The 18835-nt window shown below is 43.0% G+C and overlaps 1 protein-coding gene across 1 annotated transcript in view; it reads right to left on the reverse strand.

Annotated features, from left to right (window-relative positions):
* Positions 1-442: 442 nt before the first annotated feature.
* Positions 443-18835, reverse strand: part of LOC147882646 (type 2 DNA topoisomerase 6 subunit B-like) — a 132414-nt gene continuing 114021 nt past the window's right edge. The window contains exons 10-14 of the mRNA XM_087400977.1: positions 16572-16759; positions 15463-15604; positions 15125-15324; positions 14845-14965; positions 443-1308 (exon numbers count right to left, since the gene is read on the reverse strand). Coding sequence (XP_087257103.1) covers positions 970-1308; positions 14845-14965; positions 15125-15324; positions 15463-15604; positions 16572-16759 — 990 coding nt within the window. The 3' untranslated portion in view covers positions 443-969. The remainder of the gene's footprint in view (positions 1309-14844; positions 14966-15124; positions 15325-15462; positions 15605-16571; positions 16760-18835) is intronic.

The following is an 18835-nucleotide window of genomic DNA, read 5'->3' on the forward strand; positions in this document are numbered from 1 at the left end:
TTATTTCAAGCCAGTTTTCTCATTCAACGAATAATGGAAAGCTGACAAAGAAGGAACTCAAGTGGTCTGATCCCTCAGCTCAAATGTTGAACATGCCATTACCATAGATTCAAATTCATGTAGCTCAAAGTAGTTCAAAGTAAAGTCATAGAGACAAAAACTGCTGTACAAACTAGTATCTTTCATCAAGCAGCTGTTACTGCTCACAGGGCCACATCTGTCTACTAAGGTCAAGTATGACCAAGGTGTAATTCGTTCACAAGAGCTATCCACTATTTCAAGGAAGCTCTTTCCTAGAAAAAAGATAAAAAAGCAGAGCCATGGTAGCAAGCATTGTAATCCCAAACCATAGTAGGCTTCAAGTAGTAGTCTCAGCAATGTAAGTCATAAAGCATGATTACTACTGTGACTTGTAGTACGTTACAAGTAGTGGTCTCAGCAATGTTAAGTCTAAGAGCATGATTAATAATACTGTGACTCGTTAAAGTTTCCTATCACAATAAGAATTCCTATCATTCTTCTTAATAGCAGGTCCAAGTTTGAAATGTTTTTATTGTCCAATATAAATTCTTCTGGGCTATAAAATACATTTTTCCATGAAGTATACACAGAGGCATTTGCAGGTCCGAAAGGAGATCCAAGAACGTCATCCAGAGAGCATGACTCAGTCAAATGTCATCAAACCGAAAGATCCCAAGAAGAATCATGTCTCTCATAAAACACCTGAGGCTCTGAAAGAGAAATCCAAGTTGTTGAGTCTCAAGTCATGAAGAAAGGAGAAGGAATAAAGGTGCTCAATAAGCTAGCAATCCCCTTTCAAACAAACCTCGCATATCTACAGTGAATGCCTTTAAACAAAGGCACTATTGCACAAGTTGGTCTCTTACACCCTATGTGAAGATGATGGTACAAAATGGGACAATCATCAAAATTTGTCAATCTGGGAATCTCCCATTGAAATTACGATATCTACAACTGCTCCCATATGCTTTGCCCTTTGCAAAAATCATAACCAGAACACTCATCCTCATTTTCCTCAGAAGACTGATATTCAATATGCTCGTCAAACTTAATAATATCTCTGTTAACATCACCCTCATCATACTTGTGGCATGCTTGCTGTGTAGAAACCTTGTCAGAAATTTCAATACTTTGGAAAACTTTGGCTCTTATATGTGGTTCTACCACACAAAAATCTGTACATGCCACACCAAGGATTTCAGCACAGCTAGACTTGAATGATACATCGGAGGATGATGTAATCAGCCTTGCAATGCACTGTGATAAATCTGGAGCATACTTTTGTATCTGAAAAAGAAGAAAGACTGCAATTACTCATCTCTCTCTCTCTCTCTCTCAGCCCTCCCTCAACCTGCTACCAGCCCACCCGTGCTTGCTCTCAGCCCCGCTTTCCTCTCCATCCCCGTGCCACCACCCTCGTGACACTGACAGCTCCAGATCTGCTCCATTTCAAATGACATTCACAGCTCCAAAATCATGCCAAAGACTGCTCCAGACCCACAACAAGGACAGCTCCGAATCGCGCCAGCTCCTGTTCCAAGATTGTGACAGATCCTGATCCAAGCTGCTGCAAGACTTCTGCACTACCTGCTCTAAATATCCACTCCAAAACCTGCTCCGAGCCTGAGGCATTGCCTGCTCAAGAAACGCACAGTTCCTGCCCCAGCATCTGTTCAAGATTCGCGGCAGTTCTGCTCCTCCAAATCACACTCAGTTCCTGCTCCATGGTCGCAACAGTCCCTGCTCCAAGCTGCTCCAGGATCGAGGCAATCCCTGCTCCAAAAATACAATTCCAAATCCTGCTCCAGGATTGAGACATTTCCTGCCCAAGAATTGCACATTCCCTGCCCCAGCATCTGGATTTGGTCTGCTGCTGATTGTGCCATTTGGTTCTCAGCCCCTTTACATTGCCTTGGACTCCTCAACACCATTATTTCTTGATTGCCCTACATTGCCTACATTCAGCAAGTGATTTTGCCTTTTTTGCTGCCAGACCTAAAGCCTTTTTTGCTTTCTTGCCCATTGCCAACAGCTCGCCCCTCTTTCTCTTTCTTGAAAATAGCAGCCTCTCCACAGTCCCACCATTACAGCCCATCTCAGAAAAGCAAAGGTATGAAAGGCTGTATGCCCTTCTCCCCCTATTATTTCAGCAAGGGAAATAATCTGAAAAGAACAAGAGCAAGGGAAAAGAGAAGACAGCAAGCAACATGGCAAAAGGGGACAAAGCTGAGGAGAAGGAAGAGAAGCAATAAAAGCAGCTCAAAACGAACGTATGAATAAACGCAGCAACCATAGTGGTCTGTAGAGAGATAGCATGGCAATACAAAAGGCAGCCATCACAACATCTACCTCAACAGCAGTTTCAACATCAGCCTGACTTGAGTGGTTTCACAAACTCAGATTGGTCAGGGGACATTGATGATAGAAGCTCCATTTTTTACTATTGCTTCTCATTGGGCTCAGCTTGTATCTCTTGGCTCAATAAGAAGCAAGACCGAGTCTCTCTTTCCTCTAGTGAAGCACAGTATAAAGCAGAAAATGCAGCCATTATGGAATACATGTGGTTAAGGAAGCTTTTGCACGACTTGCATCATGCACAATATGGTGAGGCAACCTCTCTCCATTGTGACAGCCATAGTTGCATTGCCCTTGGCACAATCCTGTCTTTCATGCTCGCATGAAACACATTGAAAATCATCATCACTACATACAGGATTGTATTTCGGATGGCTTTATTGATCTTATCTATTGTTCCACTGAGGACAATGTGGCAGATATCTTCACCAAAAGCCTGTTAGCACATCTTTTCACACGTCGTCAACATGGCTTGGGGATCAGAGACATTAAAACAATGTCAAGGGAGGTTGTAAAATGACATTGTTTCTTTTGTACTCCCATAGGTTGCTATATCCACACATGGATGAATTTGTGCAACCATGGTACTTTAGGTACATCAGGTACTTCTGAGATCATTCCAAAGTACTTCAGCCATATCATTGAGGGGGCATTTTTAGACACATACAATGATATGGTGGTGTAGGATTAGGCTATTTTGGTATGTAGTACTTGGGTACTATATATACTAAGTACTTGTACGCGATTTTCATTGAGCGTTCTATTGGAGTTTCTGTGTGACCACTTCTTGTTCACTTGTGTTCACAATCTTTCTCCATTTTTTCCTTCAGACATGGCAAGATAAGCCTAACACATGGCAAAATCCTAACCAAGGAGGGAGCAACCCTATCTACAACGTAACCTAATGTACTACGTGGCTTAGGTGAAGGAACCTTTGTGGAGGTTTGAAGAAGAAGAATGGCAATGGTGCAGTGGACAGAAGCTTGGTGGAGGTGTCGTTGGGGCTTACAAGAGCTCGATGAAGGTGGCGTCGTGTTGTGGTTGAATTGCATCAGTCTTTCGTTGAAGCTTCCATAGCAATGCTCGTTGTAGTTGCTAGATGTAGGTTGCAACCTTTTTACTTTGTTGAAGGTTGGCTGACTTCATTGTCGTGTAGATGAATATTGTAGCTGCCAATTGCAATGCTCATTGTAGTTTATGAATGTAGGTAGCGCTCTTTTTTCTTTGTTGAAGCCTGGCTGACTTTGTTGTAGCTTTCTCTGCTATACTATGTCATCTGCTAAGTAATTGTAAGCCATAGCTTGTCATCAGCCTTTTGCCTTGCCTTCACTTTGTATGGTTGCCATCATAGAGTTGTCTACAGGGTCGTTGGTCGCTGACCACTTTGCATTGAAGGAGTCTATAGTCGCATCTTGACTTGCATTAGTTTGAGTCAGTGTTGCTACAGTCTAAGTAGACTCTGCGAGAGTTTGCTCTTAGATAGCCGGGTCTTCAAGGGATCCTTATTACCCAAAATGGAGGACTGTGCTATTGTAATGGTGAAACTTATGAGATAGAATATGGAGGGAGAGCTGAAAATCAAAGGTTGAGTAGAAAAACTCATAACCTAAATGAACCTTATTCAAAAAAAGAACCATAAGTCTTTCAGAAATCATCACTCACTAATGAAATCCTTTCAAAGAACCAAAGAAAGGAAGAACACTAAGATGAGCATAACTCTCTCTCCATAGCTCACATGACAAGCCTTCTAAAGTAAATCAGAGAAGGGGAGTGTTAGAATATGAAGCCAAGTTGAGTCAGTTTAGTGTGTTCTAGTGGAGTTCTAGTCTAGTGTGTCCTATGGATGCCACATGTCACATTGGGAGTTATCCCATATGCATAGGTGTTCATATGTGTATGTGTGTGCTCTTATATAAGAGCTGTACTTGTCTAGTGTCAAATCAAGTATCAAGCCTACAAGCTCTTTGGTCTATATGTGAGTACTTTCATTTGTTTATTGCTTAGTCATTTCATTTCCATTTCATTATGTCTTTCTTTGAGTATTATTCTCTCTCTCCCTAGTGTACCCTCTCTCTCTCCCTTCTCCACCATGTGCCTTCATGAGGTGTCAAAGCTTCCTCTACTACCTTTCCCTTCCCCTTATTCTTACTCTACCTAGAGGATGAGAGAAGCCCATAAATGGAAGCCACCCTCTCCTCCAAGGTAGAGCTCCCTTCCATTAGCCCCTCCTTAGCCTCACCTTCGGGAGCTGTTGGAGCTGACCTTCATCGATTGTCACGCCATTTGTTGCTGCCCATTGCCTCAGAATGCCTCTCCATCAGCTACCCCTTCAGCTGCCTCAATAGCCTCGCCATAAGCTGCCCACATAGCCAGCCGTATAGGCCGTACAGACTATTCCAGCCATACAACAGGCCGTACAAGCCTGTACCAACACTCGGAACTGCTGCCGCTTCTGCCCACGTTATCTGCCCGTACAATATGTCAGTATCAAGCTTGCTTTTGCCCTCGGAATGCATGCCATTGCTGCTCATAGTCTCTTCTCCTCCATGTGACCTGAGCTGCCCTCATTTTGCCCACAAATTGGTGCTCCAAATCTCTCACGATGACTCTCTATCCTCCGCATCTTCTGCCTTCAGTTCTAGCCCTCAGTTTCATCTCCTAAAGTGCTGAAGACTGAAGTTGCCATCTCTCGAGGTACACAGTGAGTTATCTTTCTTCAAACTCATTGCTCGTGGGAGAAGTTCAAGGGAGAAGGATCCCCTACTTGGCAAACTAAAGTTCAGTTGCTCCTCATGAAAGAAAATGTATGGGATGCTATTGAGAATGATGTTCCCACAACGGATCCTCAACAACTCAAGACATGGAAGCAACACACCTCGAAAGCTATTGCTATCATTGGACTTTGCCTCGATGATACTTTGATTCATCACATCGACTTCAAATCAAAGGCCAAGAAGATATGGGCGCGTCTCGATAATCTTTTCGGTAACAAAATCACAAACTCCAAGGTTTTCTTGAAGTTGCAGTTTTATAATTTGAAAATGGAGGATAGTGATACCTTGAGTGCACATTTAGTAAAAATGCAATCTCTTGTGCTACAACTTTCCCCAGATGAGGAGGACAAAATGGCTGTCCTCATAAAGAGTATGGAAGGAGTCACCCGTTTTGAGCATACTCTTAATATACTTAGGCTTGCCACATATGGTGACTCTTCTTCTCGAAAAAGATCGCCAGAACAAAGATTCTCCGATCTCTTCTTCAGATACTAAAGAGGCTCTTGCCTCCACTAGCAGATGGAAGCCCAGGCCTACACCAACACATGAAAGGTCAAAGCCATTCAAGCCTCTCAAGTGCACCTTTTGTAACAAGCTTGGTCATATGGAGGATAGATGCTACCAAAAGCTTGCCAAACAGCAAACTAAGGACCATGCAAGTTGAGTTGCAGCCGCCACGAGTGACGATGAAGATGATGACCCTCCGACACAAGTTCATGCTCTTACTGCTGAAATCCGACATCTCTCTTTCCCTCCACAGGACGATGGAGATGATTGATCTATATATTTTCTAAGCACGTTCTATTTTGGGTACTCTGCCCTAGGTTGTTTCAAAAATGAATGGAATCCAGGTTCACCCTTCCCAGACTATGGCCAGTATTTGGACTGACACAGTACACACTTTTGATGGCCATTTGGGTGAATATGCAGGGATCCTCCAAAGCAGCCACTGCTAGGAGAGTTATTTTTTTCAGAGTTTGGAGAGGATCTCCTTTCTTCTCTAAGTCTCCCTCAGGGTGGAGATGGCAATTTCAGCCTCCGCCTTGGTTTTTTATTAGCTCATTTTGAGCTGTTTTTTTTTCTCATGCATTGCATGATGTACTTCCGCATTTGAGCTTGCTCTCACGGTTTTCATTCATACTTAATGAAGTAATTTTCTTTGAAAAAAAAATGAATGGAATAAATTATGTGTGTTGAGTCAATAAGGTTCTCTGTCTTGGATAGTCCTCCTAAATTTATGTATTGCTTTTATGTTTATGGTGTTTGGCTCCATGTCCCTGATTAGTCCCTGGAGCCAAGAGGGGGATGTACTATGGGAGCCATGCATTGGCTTTGATAAGTCTATTTATCAGGCATTGCATGTCAGTCTCAGGATGTAGGTGCATTAGTCTCCTAGATCTCTGAGTTGGCCACGCATCCATGCATGATGAGCCTCTGAGCCATGTTAGTTGAGCCTCTGAGTCTATATACCATGCTCACTAGCCTCTGAGCCATGCTCACTTGCCTCTAAGATAGCATGGGAGCCATGTCTAGTTCTAGACTGTCATTGCACAGTTCGATGACCATCATTGTCATGGTCTGTGTTCTTGGCTCCATTCCAATAGTCTCCCACCTTGCCTTCATAGGGGGTTGTTAGAATATGAAGCCAAGTTGAGTCAGTTTGGTGTGTTCTAGTGTGAGTTCTAGTCTAGTGTGTCCTATAAATGCCACGTGTTATATTGGGAGTTATCCCATATGCATAGGTGTTCATATGTGTGTGTGTGCTCTTATATAAGAGCTGTACTTGTCTAGTGTCAAATCAATCAAGTATCAAGCCTACGAGCTCTTTTTATGTGAGTACTTTCATTTGTTTATTGCTTAGTCATTTCATTATGTCTCTCTTTGAGTATCATTATCTCTCTCCCTAGCCTACCCCCTCTCTCTCCCTTCTCCACAATGTGCATTCAAGGAGCTCTACAAGAGGAGTTGGAAGAGTAATGAAGATGCCTCAAGAAGGAGGGATTGCACCTGACGAACACAAGGGCTTACCTTAAACAGCAAGGGCTTGCACTCTCTCACGATGGATCGAGCATGAATGGCTCTAATACCATGTTGAACGATCGAGGGGAGAGAGTGGAGCGCACAAGATAGGTAATTTAAACTACGCACTGTATATACTACATATTGATCATAACCATGAATATATACGTGAGAACCCCTAATGGCCAGGGTTAGGATTAGGGTAAGGGTTCGACCCTATGCCCGACCCTATGCCCTGTTATGCTCTAGCCGAGATAGCATGACCTCGGAAAGATCGGTGGGCATTTTCTCTTAGATGACCAACTTTTGTAATAGTTAATGTGCGTAATTGAAATGGTCAAGAGAAGTAACTGCCAAGGTCCTAGGTGAGGGTGAAATGGCATTGACTAGGTAGTTCTGAGTGCTAAGGCCTAGGTGCACCTAAATGTGCAATAATGCCAAGGGGCAAGTGGTTTTAAATGTGCCCCAAGAGAGGGGTAAAAAGGTGCACCAAGTGGAGAGGCTAAAATGATGACATTTGGCAAGGAGAACTATCTAGGGAATTGAGGGTCTCGTGGATAAGCATGAAAAAAAAACAAAGGAATGTATGAATCTGAAGATCTGTGATCCACGAGAGTTAGGCTAGGTGGAACAACTGAATGCCATCGCCCGTGAGCTGAGTCAATGTAGAAATAGAGATTCAGGACAAGAGATAGAGTCGTTGACACTTGGTATCAGAGCATAAGGTAAGTGTAGGGACGTGAGCGTCAAACTGATTGGCGCGGGCCTACACCAGCAGATCGATAGGAAGCCCGTGAGGCGTTGACGAACTGACGCACAATTGGCCTTCGATGAATCTGGACGGTAGCTACGACGCACGGGGTCTTTGTTTAGCGGCTGGTGGCGGATTGAGCGCAGAAGTGACGCAAGAAGTGGATCAACGAGTCGTGACGTGGACATTCGTCGGCGAAGGCCTAGGAAAGGGTAGACGAGTCGAGCCTGGAGCGTAGCGGGAATGGTAGAGCGGGAATTCGTCACAAGGTCAGAGGTGATGCAGCGCAAGTTGACTACCCGTGGTCTACGAAGGACTAAAATTAACGAACTGTTGGGCTTTGGATAGCATGGTGGTTCGGCGGTCGACGGGAAAGAAAACCAGACGGGACTTCTGAAATCGTGGCTGGACCTAGAGGGTTGCCGTGACGACGGACAGCAGCAGTTCGGAGGCTGGAGACCGTGTGGTCCGAAATACTCAACGAAATAAGAGAAGGATATCCCGCTAGCTAGCGCTTTGTTTGCATCGGAGCTACATCGGGCGTTGGTACCTTTAACGGGGAGAAATCAGGAAGCATTTTCTTTCGATACAGTTTTTTTTTAATATAGTCCTGTTATTCCTACACTGTGAAAAGGAACGTTCAAAATATCGTATATTTTGGGGGTTTAGTGTGAAGGAGAAAGAAGAAGAAGAAAAAAAAAAAAACCATTTTCCATTGTGAACCTATGGAGGCAAAAGGGCAGAATTCGAGGGTGAATCCTAGTGAGTCTAGAGTACAGTCTACACAACAGATGTCACATCATGCAGCACCTACTTTGATCGGTAGGATTTCGATATTAGAAGATGCTTTACAGCAGATTATGAACCAGCAACTTCAAGTGAATGCTGGTCAAAATGAGATTAGGGAAATGGTACAAGCCTTGTCAGCTAGACCGTCTAGAATTGATAAGGGCAAAGCTCCAGCAGAGCCAAAGCCCAGTATCCATTCATTAGAGCGCGCAAGGGTCAAAGTGCCTAATATCGCTAATTATAGACCAGAGAAGTACGCTGGTCGGATGACCGAGCGCAGCTCTGATGTGATCGAGGTTTGGTTACACAAGTGGGAAGAAGCCTTCGCCATTTGTGAAATTAGATCCGATCTAAAGAAAATCTGCGAGGCCACACACCTGTTTATTGAGGCAGCGGATAGATGGTGGATAAAGCAACAGAAGGATCAAGTTGCTCCTACCACCTGGGAAGGGTTTAAAGCTGAATTTAAGAAACACTTTCTCCCACCTGATGAAGAGTCCCGAGCTTGGGATGCTTATAGAAATCTTCGTCAGAGGAGTCTGTCAGTGGCAGAGTACACTGACAAATTCAAGGAATGTGTCATGAAAATAACAGACCCTCTCCCTATGTCGGTTCAGTTAAAAGACTATATCTATGGACTGAACGACAAAATCAAAATGGAAGTTCGGGCTAAGTATGTGACTACATTAGATGAATCTATTGCAGTAGCCCTGAACTATGAGGATGCCAGAGGCAGATCTGGTGGATTTGTGCAGGCAGGGACTCAGTATGAGTACCCGAAAAAAGGGGGATCTCAGAGGAAATGGGTTTCAAAGACAAGTGTCTCGCAGCCAAGTGGCCAAACCAAGCAGGTGAAGCTGGTTGAGGGACCAATAAAAACAAGTACCACCGTTGGGGTGAAAAGGAAAATAACTCCAATGGCAGCCCGGGCTTGGTCAAAGTCCTCGTTGACCACTGAACAAAAAGAGAAAGCTAGAAAGGAAGGATTGTGCTTCGGCTGCCTTCAGCGACATCAGTGGAAGGATTGTCCACTGAATAAAGACTGTCGCACGGCTAATATGATAATATCTGAATGCGACGTGGAAATGCAGGAGAGTCCCAATGCGGAACATATGCAGATGCAACTGGCGGGACCTTCTCAGAGGTTAGTACCTTGTTTGTTATGTGTATCTGTTGCTAAGTTAGTGACGAGTGCACCTGATAACATCCTATCTAAGCCCGCAGCAACGGGGTATACGGCCTTTAATGATACGGAGTTAATTAAAATGAAAGGGCAAGTGGCCAGTCATGATGTCATTGTGTTGTTTGACTCGGCGTCAACTCACAATGTGATTAACTCCAAGCTCGTGAAGAGGCTGAAATTAAAAATGAGCCCATCTGACTATGCGTATACAGTCAAAATGGCAGATGGAAGTTCAACTGAAGTATGGGACCAAAGGGTTACCCAGTTGAAGCTTCGGATTCAGGACTATGCTGAAAAGCTTGATTTTGAAATGACCAAGCTTGCTCATGCAGATATAGCCCTGGGTATGGCGTGGCATTCTAGGAAGAATCCAGCCATTGATTGGAAAAAGCACGTATATCAATTCAAGATGAATGATGTGCTTTATGTGTTACGAGGTGAAAAAGATATACCTCAGGGACCGTTGGTTTCCGTGATGGAAATCAGAAAAGCTCAAGTAGAGTTTTTATTCCTTTGCACAGCATCGGTAGAGCCGGTGGATGATTCTTCGGCTAGCACTGATGTTACGCAAAGTGGTGAGATGGCCAAGCTGGCTAATCTTATAACAGAGGAGTTCTCTGAATGTTTTAGGGATGAACTACCTTATGGGTTACCTCCAGAGCGGAAAGTTCAACATAAGATTGAACTGATCCCGGAAGCAGAACCTGTAAATAGACCTCCCTATAGAATGAGTTTTGCTGAAGAAGCGGAGGTGCGTAGACAACTGGAAGAATACCTCAAGTTGGGGCAGATTCAACCAAGTTTCTCACCTTTTGCTTCGCCAGTGATATTAAAGAAGAAAAAGGATGATACATTTCGCCTCTGTATAGACTACAGAGCATTGAATAATATCACTGTTAAGCACATGTATCCGATGGCTCGGATTGATGATTTGCTAGATGCATTACATGGAGCCGTGATTTTCAGCAAGATAGATCTTAAGTGCGGCTACCATCAAATCCGGATTAGAGCCGAGGATGTGCATAAAACCGCTTTTAGAAGCAGGTTTGGTCATTATGAGTTTTTGGTAATTCCCTTCGGACTTACCAATGCTCCAGCGACATTCGTCATGCTTATGAACGATTTGCTACGTCCGTATATCGGAAAGTTCGTAGTACATTTTATTGACGATATCTTGATATTCAGTAAAAGTGTTACTGAGCATCGTGAACACTTAAGAATAGTGTTCAGTACTTTGAGGAAAGCCAGTCTTTATGTGAATAAGAAGAAAACTATACTATGTATGGTTAGGCTTGAATATTTAGGGTTCATAATTACTCCACAGGGGGTAGAAATGGATCCGAAGAAAGTGACTGCGATACTAACTTGGCCAACCCCTCAGAGTCTGACCGTGTTGTGATCATTCTTGGGATTTGTCCAGTTTTATAGAAGGCATATCAAAGGATATTCTGGAATAGTATCGCCATTGACTGATCTGACCTCAGATAAAGTACCTTTTATTTGGGGACAGAATCAACAAGAATGTTTTAACACCATAAAACAAGCTATGGTCTCAGGACCGGTGTTAAAAATAGTTGATCCCCAGAAACCGTTGTTCCTAGAAACCGATGCAAGCGCGGTAGGAGCAGTCCTCCTTCAAGAGGGAAGGCCAGTAGCCTTTGAAAGCAAGAAGCTTTCTCCCTCTCAAAGGAATAGGCCAACTCATGAATTAGAGTTGTATGCTGTCATCCATGCTTTGAAAACATGGAGGCATTATCTGTATGGTTCAGAGTTTTATGTGGATGTAGATCATGATACTCTGAAACATTTTTGTAAATAGCCTGACTTGAGAGGCCGCCAAGCTAGGTGGGCAGAGCTCATGCAGGAGTTTAATCTAACGATTCGGTACCGAAGAGGAAACGACAATAAGGTTGCTGATGCGTTGTCTCGCATTATGCACAACCTCAGTTTCACGGTATTAGAGAGTGCTCTAATGACCGAGATAAGAGAAACTCAAAGAGTGGACGAGTTTGTCCAGAGCTTGTGGCCTAAAGCTCATGTGTTAAAACCCGGGGAAAATGAAAAGGATGACCTGGCATCCAGGAAAGGCCAAACTTATGCAAGATATACCATAAGGGATGGTATGCTAGTTAGAAATGGCAAGGTTGTAGTACCTAGTCAGAATGATCTCAGGCAGAGAGTCATTCGACAGTGCCATGATAGCCCGTGTGCGGGACATCCAGGAGTCGAGAAGACATATGATCTCGTGAAGCGAGATTTCTTTTGGCCAAAGATGAAAAAGCATATTCATGAATATGTGACACGCTGTTTCTCGTGTCAGGTAAGCAAGGCCGAGCAGGTGAAGTCACCCGGACTTTTACAGCCCTTGGAAATACCACTAAGTAAGTGGGAGAGCATTTCCATGGATTTTATAGTAGGGCTGCCTACGACACAAGGAGGGTATGATTCTATCCTTGTGGTGGTTGATCGTCTAACCAAGATGGCTCACTTCATTCCGACTAGAGAGTCTGTTAGTGCCCCGCAAGTGGCGGATTTGTTTATTAGACATATATTTCGTCTGCATGGATTGCCTAGATCCATAGTGTCAGACAGAGATGTCAGATTTACCGGTCATTTTTGGACAGCGGTATTTGAGACACTAAGGACTGAGTTGGGAATGAGTAGTGGGGATCATCCTGAGACGGATGGTCAGACGGAGAGAGTCAACCAGACTTTAGAGGATATGCTGAGGGCATATGTGTCATTGAGGCAACATACGTGGGACAAGTGGTTACCATTGTTGGAGTTTGCCTACAATGATAGGAAACATTCATCTACCGGGTTCAGTCCGTTTGAACTGAACTATGGTTATAGACCAGCCAATCCAACTATAGTTGGAGTACCTCAGAAAGTGCCTAGTGCCGCGAACTTTGTAGTTCAGATGCGGGAGATGCTAGCACTTGCGAGAGCTAATATCCGCCAGGCTATGGATAGAGCCAAGGTGTATGGGGATGAAAATCGGTCTATAAGAGTATTTAAGGAAGGAGAAAAAGTTTTTCTCAGAGTTCCTTCGCACTCGAAGTTGTTGACTTCAGGGAGTGTGCTAAGTTATCACCTCGATACTGTGGGCCGTGGTTAATTCTAAAGAGAATAGGCAGTGTAGCCTATAAATTAGAATTGCCACAGGGGTGTAAGGTGCACCCGGTTTTTCATGTTTCGCGCTTAAAGAAATTTTTGCATACAGGTGACTCACTAATCGAAGGTGTGGTTTTGTTTCAGGAGATAGAGGATATTGCAAGACGCAGGCCAACAAGAATCCTGGACCGAGGAACAATGCAAATACGAAATCAGAAGATACCCACGGTGTTGGTTGCATGGCATGGTCAGCCTCTATCGGAAGTTACCTGGGAATCCGTATACCAGTTACGGAGAGTGTTCCCAGATTTCATCATCGAGGACGCTGATGCTTGAAGAGGGAAGGAATGTTATGCTCTAGCTGAGATAGCATGACCTCGGAAAGATCGGTGGGCATTTTCTCTTAGATGACCAGCTTTTGTAATAGTTAATGTGCGTAATTGAAATGGTCAAGAGAAGTAACTGCCAAGGTCCTAGGTGAGGGTGAAATGGCATTGACTAGGTAGTTCTGAGTGCTAAGGCCTAGGTGCACCTAAATGTGCAATAATGCCAAGGGGCAAGTGGTTTTAAATGTGCCCCAAGAGAGGGGTAAAAAGGTGCACCAAGTGGAGAGGCTAAAATGATGACATTTGGCAAGGAGAACTATCTAGGGAATTGAGGGTCTCGTGGATAAGCATGAAAAAAAACAAAGGAACGTATGAATCTGAAGATCTGTGATCCACGAGAGTTAGGCTGGGTGGAACAACTGAATGCCATCGCCCGTGAGCTGAGTCAATGTAGAAATAGAGATTCAGGACAAGAGATAGAGTCGTTGACATGCCCTTATGGTATGGGAAATTTACACCATCCTTAACAGAAGAGTCCAAACAAATGGAGATCTGTCTCTTCCGGTATGATCTCCAAAGTTTGTCTCTAGAAATGTGTCTGCATGGTCGTATTGATGCCATAGGCCTCCCAATGTGCTCTCCTTGTGGGTTTCCACCATAGGCTCTAAAGTGGCCATGTTTGGAATTTCAGGCTGTGTAGATAAAGAGGATAGTGTCCTGTAAGGAGCTGCTGGAGGAGTCCAATGGTCCCATGGTAGGTGCTAAAGTGGACAACCACCATAAAGCCAAGGACACCAAGGATAACCCATGACAAGCTAAGGAAAAGGATCTATCCACCATGAGCCATCGCAGAATCCTTGAAGCATCTTACTTTCTACACTATTTCAAATTTATATATCCACCGACATTTTTTTACAGCATTTTTCTCAAATTGACCCATGCCCGCAGAACTTCTCAACTTATCCAGTTCACGACATGCATCGAGTAAATCATTTGTAGCGAACAATTCAGGGCACCAAGTTATGACACAAAAGGGACTTTGTGTTTGATGAGACATAAGTCATAGTGCATACGATAGTCTGTAACCTTTGCTTTGAACTATTGTAAACGGCTTATACAAGCCCTGAGTCTAGTTCGTATTCCAGTTATCTCTACAAATCAGCTTTTTTTCCCCCAAAAAAAAAATACTTCTATTATGTATGAACAAAACCCGCGAGAGCTAACTCAAAGTGGAAATACAACATGCAGTGCATGAAATAAGGCCTCAAGATGGCCAAAAAAACTCCTCAAAAAGAGGTACTTTTCTTTTGTCACATATCACAAATCAAAAGTTGCATTACAAGCAGAATCCAGAGAAGTCCAAATTGGAAATAACTAATTGGATGCATACAATCAGCCTAGCTATAATCATTTTTCATGGCACAAATCTGAGAAGATGTAAGAACAGAGAATTCAATAGTTATGGAAAGCTTTGAGCTGTTAAACTGTAGCCTCGGGAAAGTGTAAGTATACCTCCAAAGCATGGTGGCTTAGGAAAAGATGCGGAGAACTATGTTTCAGTCCATGTAGAGATTCCTCCACAGCCCGCTTCAAAACATTGGCCTCCCTTGACCATGTGATTGTCCTTGTCTGACATTATCTTAATTAAGGACAAGCAACATCATACGCTATTGAAAACATAACGAGAAGATATATCTTAACTAAGGAAATAAGGAAAAGAAATGTCATAACTCATTGAAACATAAAGAACATTTATAGAATATATATGCCAAAACATGTAAGATGAAAGATATTGTTCCTGTATCTGTGTAAAAGCAGTTCAATCCTGTCAACTCTTGCTGAGCTCTCCCATTGGATGATGGCAGTCCCAAACTCATCAACTAGAATATCTTTGATAATCAAACCAAACTTTTCCCAGTTCACCTTGTTTTTCAGAAATTGAACAATGCTTGCACTTATACTGGTGTACATCAAATCTTGGAAATATAGAACCTGTATATTTCAAAATTCGGCTTTTCATAAAATTTATGTCCTCTATATATAGACAATTTACATTTCTTTCACCCGTAAGGCTTGTTATGAATGTTAAATATCATAGCACAAAAATAGTATGTCAAACATATCAACCACCTTTGTACAATCTACTCTTTGGAAGGATGATACAACGTCATCTGAACCTTCCATAATGCCAAAACAGACTTCAAGGGACCAGAGTGCCTCGCTTGCTATTTCTGATGATCGTGCCAGTGCCTTCCCAATTTTCAAGGGATTCCTGGAATAGTAATACTTGCAAAACTTTTCAGTGGAATCATATCTCCCATATGGAAATCAAAAAAAAATCTACATACTCTGAGGTCAAATTGTGCAATATTTTCTTATATGAGAATTTATTCAGAAGCACAGAAAGTGTGGTTTAGGGAAAAAAGGTTGCTTTTCTAGATCAATAGTCTGATTGATGATGAAGTTACATTGCTCTCTAACATGCACCTCTTTTGAAATCGATTTTTATCATGTTACATTTCTTGATGTTTGTATATAGAACATCTCATGCATGGCATAGAAACTGCAGCATGAATCGTTTTTTTTGGAGTTGCTGTAAAACACTGACACTCAACTTATCTCTACATCATCATAAAAGTTTCAAAACAATGCCTTTTCTCACTTTATCATGCACCTTTTCTTGACCTTAAGAAAACTTCTAGTCATTAATTACCACCTTGCCTTTTGTACACCGCCTAAATGCATGTCATGAAGACTGTCACATTCAAATCGTATCAAATACGATCCTCCACAAATCCATGCATCATTCCAAAAAGCCAAGACCTTGTTATAACAATGTCAGACCATAAGAATCTATAAAATCTGCACGAGGTAGTTAGAACAAGTCTTTTCTATTTGGGGGACGTTCAGATTGTAAATGATATAATATTAAAGAAGGATTGGGTTCCTTTTGCATGGTAAAGGGTGAAAATTAGAAAGCATAACTAATGCATGGGCCATGATAAAAAGAGCTTGAAATTTAAAGGACTTAGAACAATGTGTCAGAAAGTAGCCAGAAGTTTACAAAAGGCCTTCTAGGAAACGTTCTGTCCGCTCCCAAATATTAATTTTGATCATCCATCCAAGGATAAACCAAAGTATATGAAAAAATAACCAGGAGATGTTACTTCTTACTGCCAATTGAAGATTCCAATGATTGATTCAACACAAACATGAAAAATCACAGGATGGTGACTGACCTTTTAGAATTTTGCAAATCTTTTCCTTGTTCCAGCCCATTGCATATATAATTGGTGAAGCCCACACTGAGTCTTTCCAAGTTTGAAAATTCTCGTGGTAGTGAAAGACCTTCACTGAAAAGAAATAGGTCTTCTCTGATAGAGCCTTCAACTGTTAGACTTGAGTAACAAACTTCGATAGCAATGTTCTGCACCAAGAAGAAACTTTAATTTAAGCTAGGTGGGGGTTTGTGCTCTCCAAAAGTATTCTCAGTGACCAAAGGCCACCTGTGCAATGATTGGTCTTTCCACATGCATGCTAGCCCAAAACAATAAGGGAGGTCGCCTCCATAGAGCCTCAAGAATCACTATAAGAAACACTGTAACACACTAACTACTAACTACAGGCAGATCACGGGAGAAGCACCAAATTTTTTTCCACCCAGCCTTACTTGCTGAAACATGAGAGCTAGCTGAGCATTCTAATTCAAAACATATGTGAGAGCTCATTCTCATCTCTCTCTAGCTTCAACAAGCCCCATCTCCCTAGATGGATCTCGATGCCACATGTCATCATTATAGGGCCTTACTAATGCAACATTTCACCCCTCTCTTGGGATGCTTTAGTTTCCTTTGCCCCTAGGCACATTTATTGCATTAGACCCTTAGCCTTAGATCCGCCTAGTCTGGTGCTATCAACCCTCACCTAGGACCTTGACATTAATTCCCTCCCGATCATTTACATGAAGCGCAAACAAATATATTACAAATATTAAGGGAAATGTCGACTGATTCTTCCGAGGTCATGCTACCTCGGCTAGAGCGTAACATTCCTTCCCTCTTCAGACATCAGCGTCCTCGATGATAAAGTCTGGGAACACTCTCCGCAACTGGTATACGGATTCGCAGGTAGCTTCGGATAGAGGCTGACCATGCCATGCAACCAACACCGTGGGTATCTTCCGATTTCGTATTTGCATTGTTCCTCGGTCCAGGATTCTTGTTGGTTTGCGCCTCGCATTATCCTCTATCTCCTGAAACAAAACCACACCTTCGATTAGTGAGTCACCTGTATGTAAAAATTTCTTTAAGCGCGAAACATGAAAAACCGGGTGCACCTTACACCCCTGTGGCAATTCTAATTTATAGGCTACCTTACCTATTCTCTTTAGAATTAACCACGGCCCACAGTATCGAGGTGATAACTTAGCACACTCTCCTGAAGTTAACCACTTCGAGTGCTAAGGAACTCTAAGAAAAACTTTTTCTCCTTCCTTAAATACTTTTATAGACTGGTTTTCATCCGCATACACCTTGGCTCTATCCATAGCCTGGCGGATATTAGCTCTCGCAAGTGCTAGCATCTCCCGCATCTGAACCACAAAGTTCGCGGCACTAGGCACTTTCTGAGGTACTCCAACTATAGTTGGATTTGCTTATAGTGGATTTGCTGGTCTATAACCATAGTTCAGCTCAAACAAACTGAACCCGGTAGAGAAATGTTTTCTATCATTGTAGGCAAACTCTAACAATGGCAACCACTTGTCCCACGTATGTTGCCTCAATGACACATATGCCCTTAGCATATCCTCTAAAGTCTGGTTAACTCTCTACCATCCGTCTCAGGATGATCCCCACTACTCATTCCCAACTCAGTCCTTAGTGTCTCAAATACCGCTGTCCAAAAATGACCGGTAAATCTGACATCTCTGTCAGACACTATGGATCTAGGCAATCCATGAAGACGAAATATATGTCTAATAAACAAATCCGCCACTTGCGGGGCACTAACAGACTCTCTAGTCGGAATGAAGTGAGCCATCTTGGTTAGACGATCAACCACCACAAGGATAGAATCATACCCTCCTTGTGTTGTAGGCAGCCCTACAATAAAGTCCATGGAAATGCTCTCCCACTTACTTAGTGGTACTTCCAAGGGCTGTAAAAGTCCGGGTGGCTTCACCCACTCGGCCTTGCTTACCTGACACGAGAAACACCGTGTCACATATTCATGAATATGCTTTTTCATCTTTGGCCAAAAGAAATCTCACGAGATCATATGTCTTCTCGACCCCTGGGTGTCCCGCACACGAGCTATCATGGCACTGTCGAATGACTCTCTGGGGAAATATGGGATTTTGGGAAATGGGAGGAGTATGGGACGTGGTGGAAATGTGGGATGGGAGTGGTGGGAATGGGGAGGAAGAAGAAATGGATGGATGGGGGGAGGGCTAATGGAAGATTGGGATGAGGGATGGGGATCCAATGGGAGAGGGGGAGTAATG

The sequence above is a fragment of the Dipteris shenzhenensis genome, chromosome 29 (genome assembly GCF_047967505.1).
Source record: "Dipteris shenzhenensis isolate YYH24624 ecotype China chromosome 29, Dip_SZ_1.0, whole genome shotgun sequence".
Lineage (NCBI taxonomy): Eukaryota > Viridiplantae > Streptophyta > Polypodiopsida > Gleicheniales > Dipteridaceae > Dipteris > Dipteris shenzhenensis.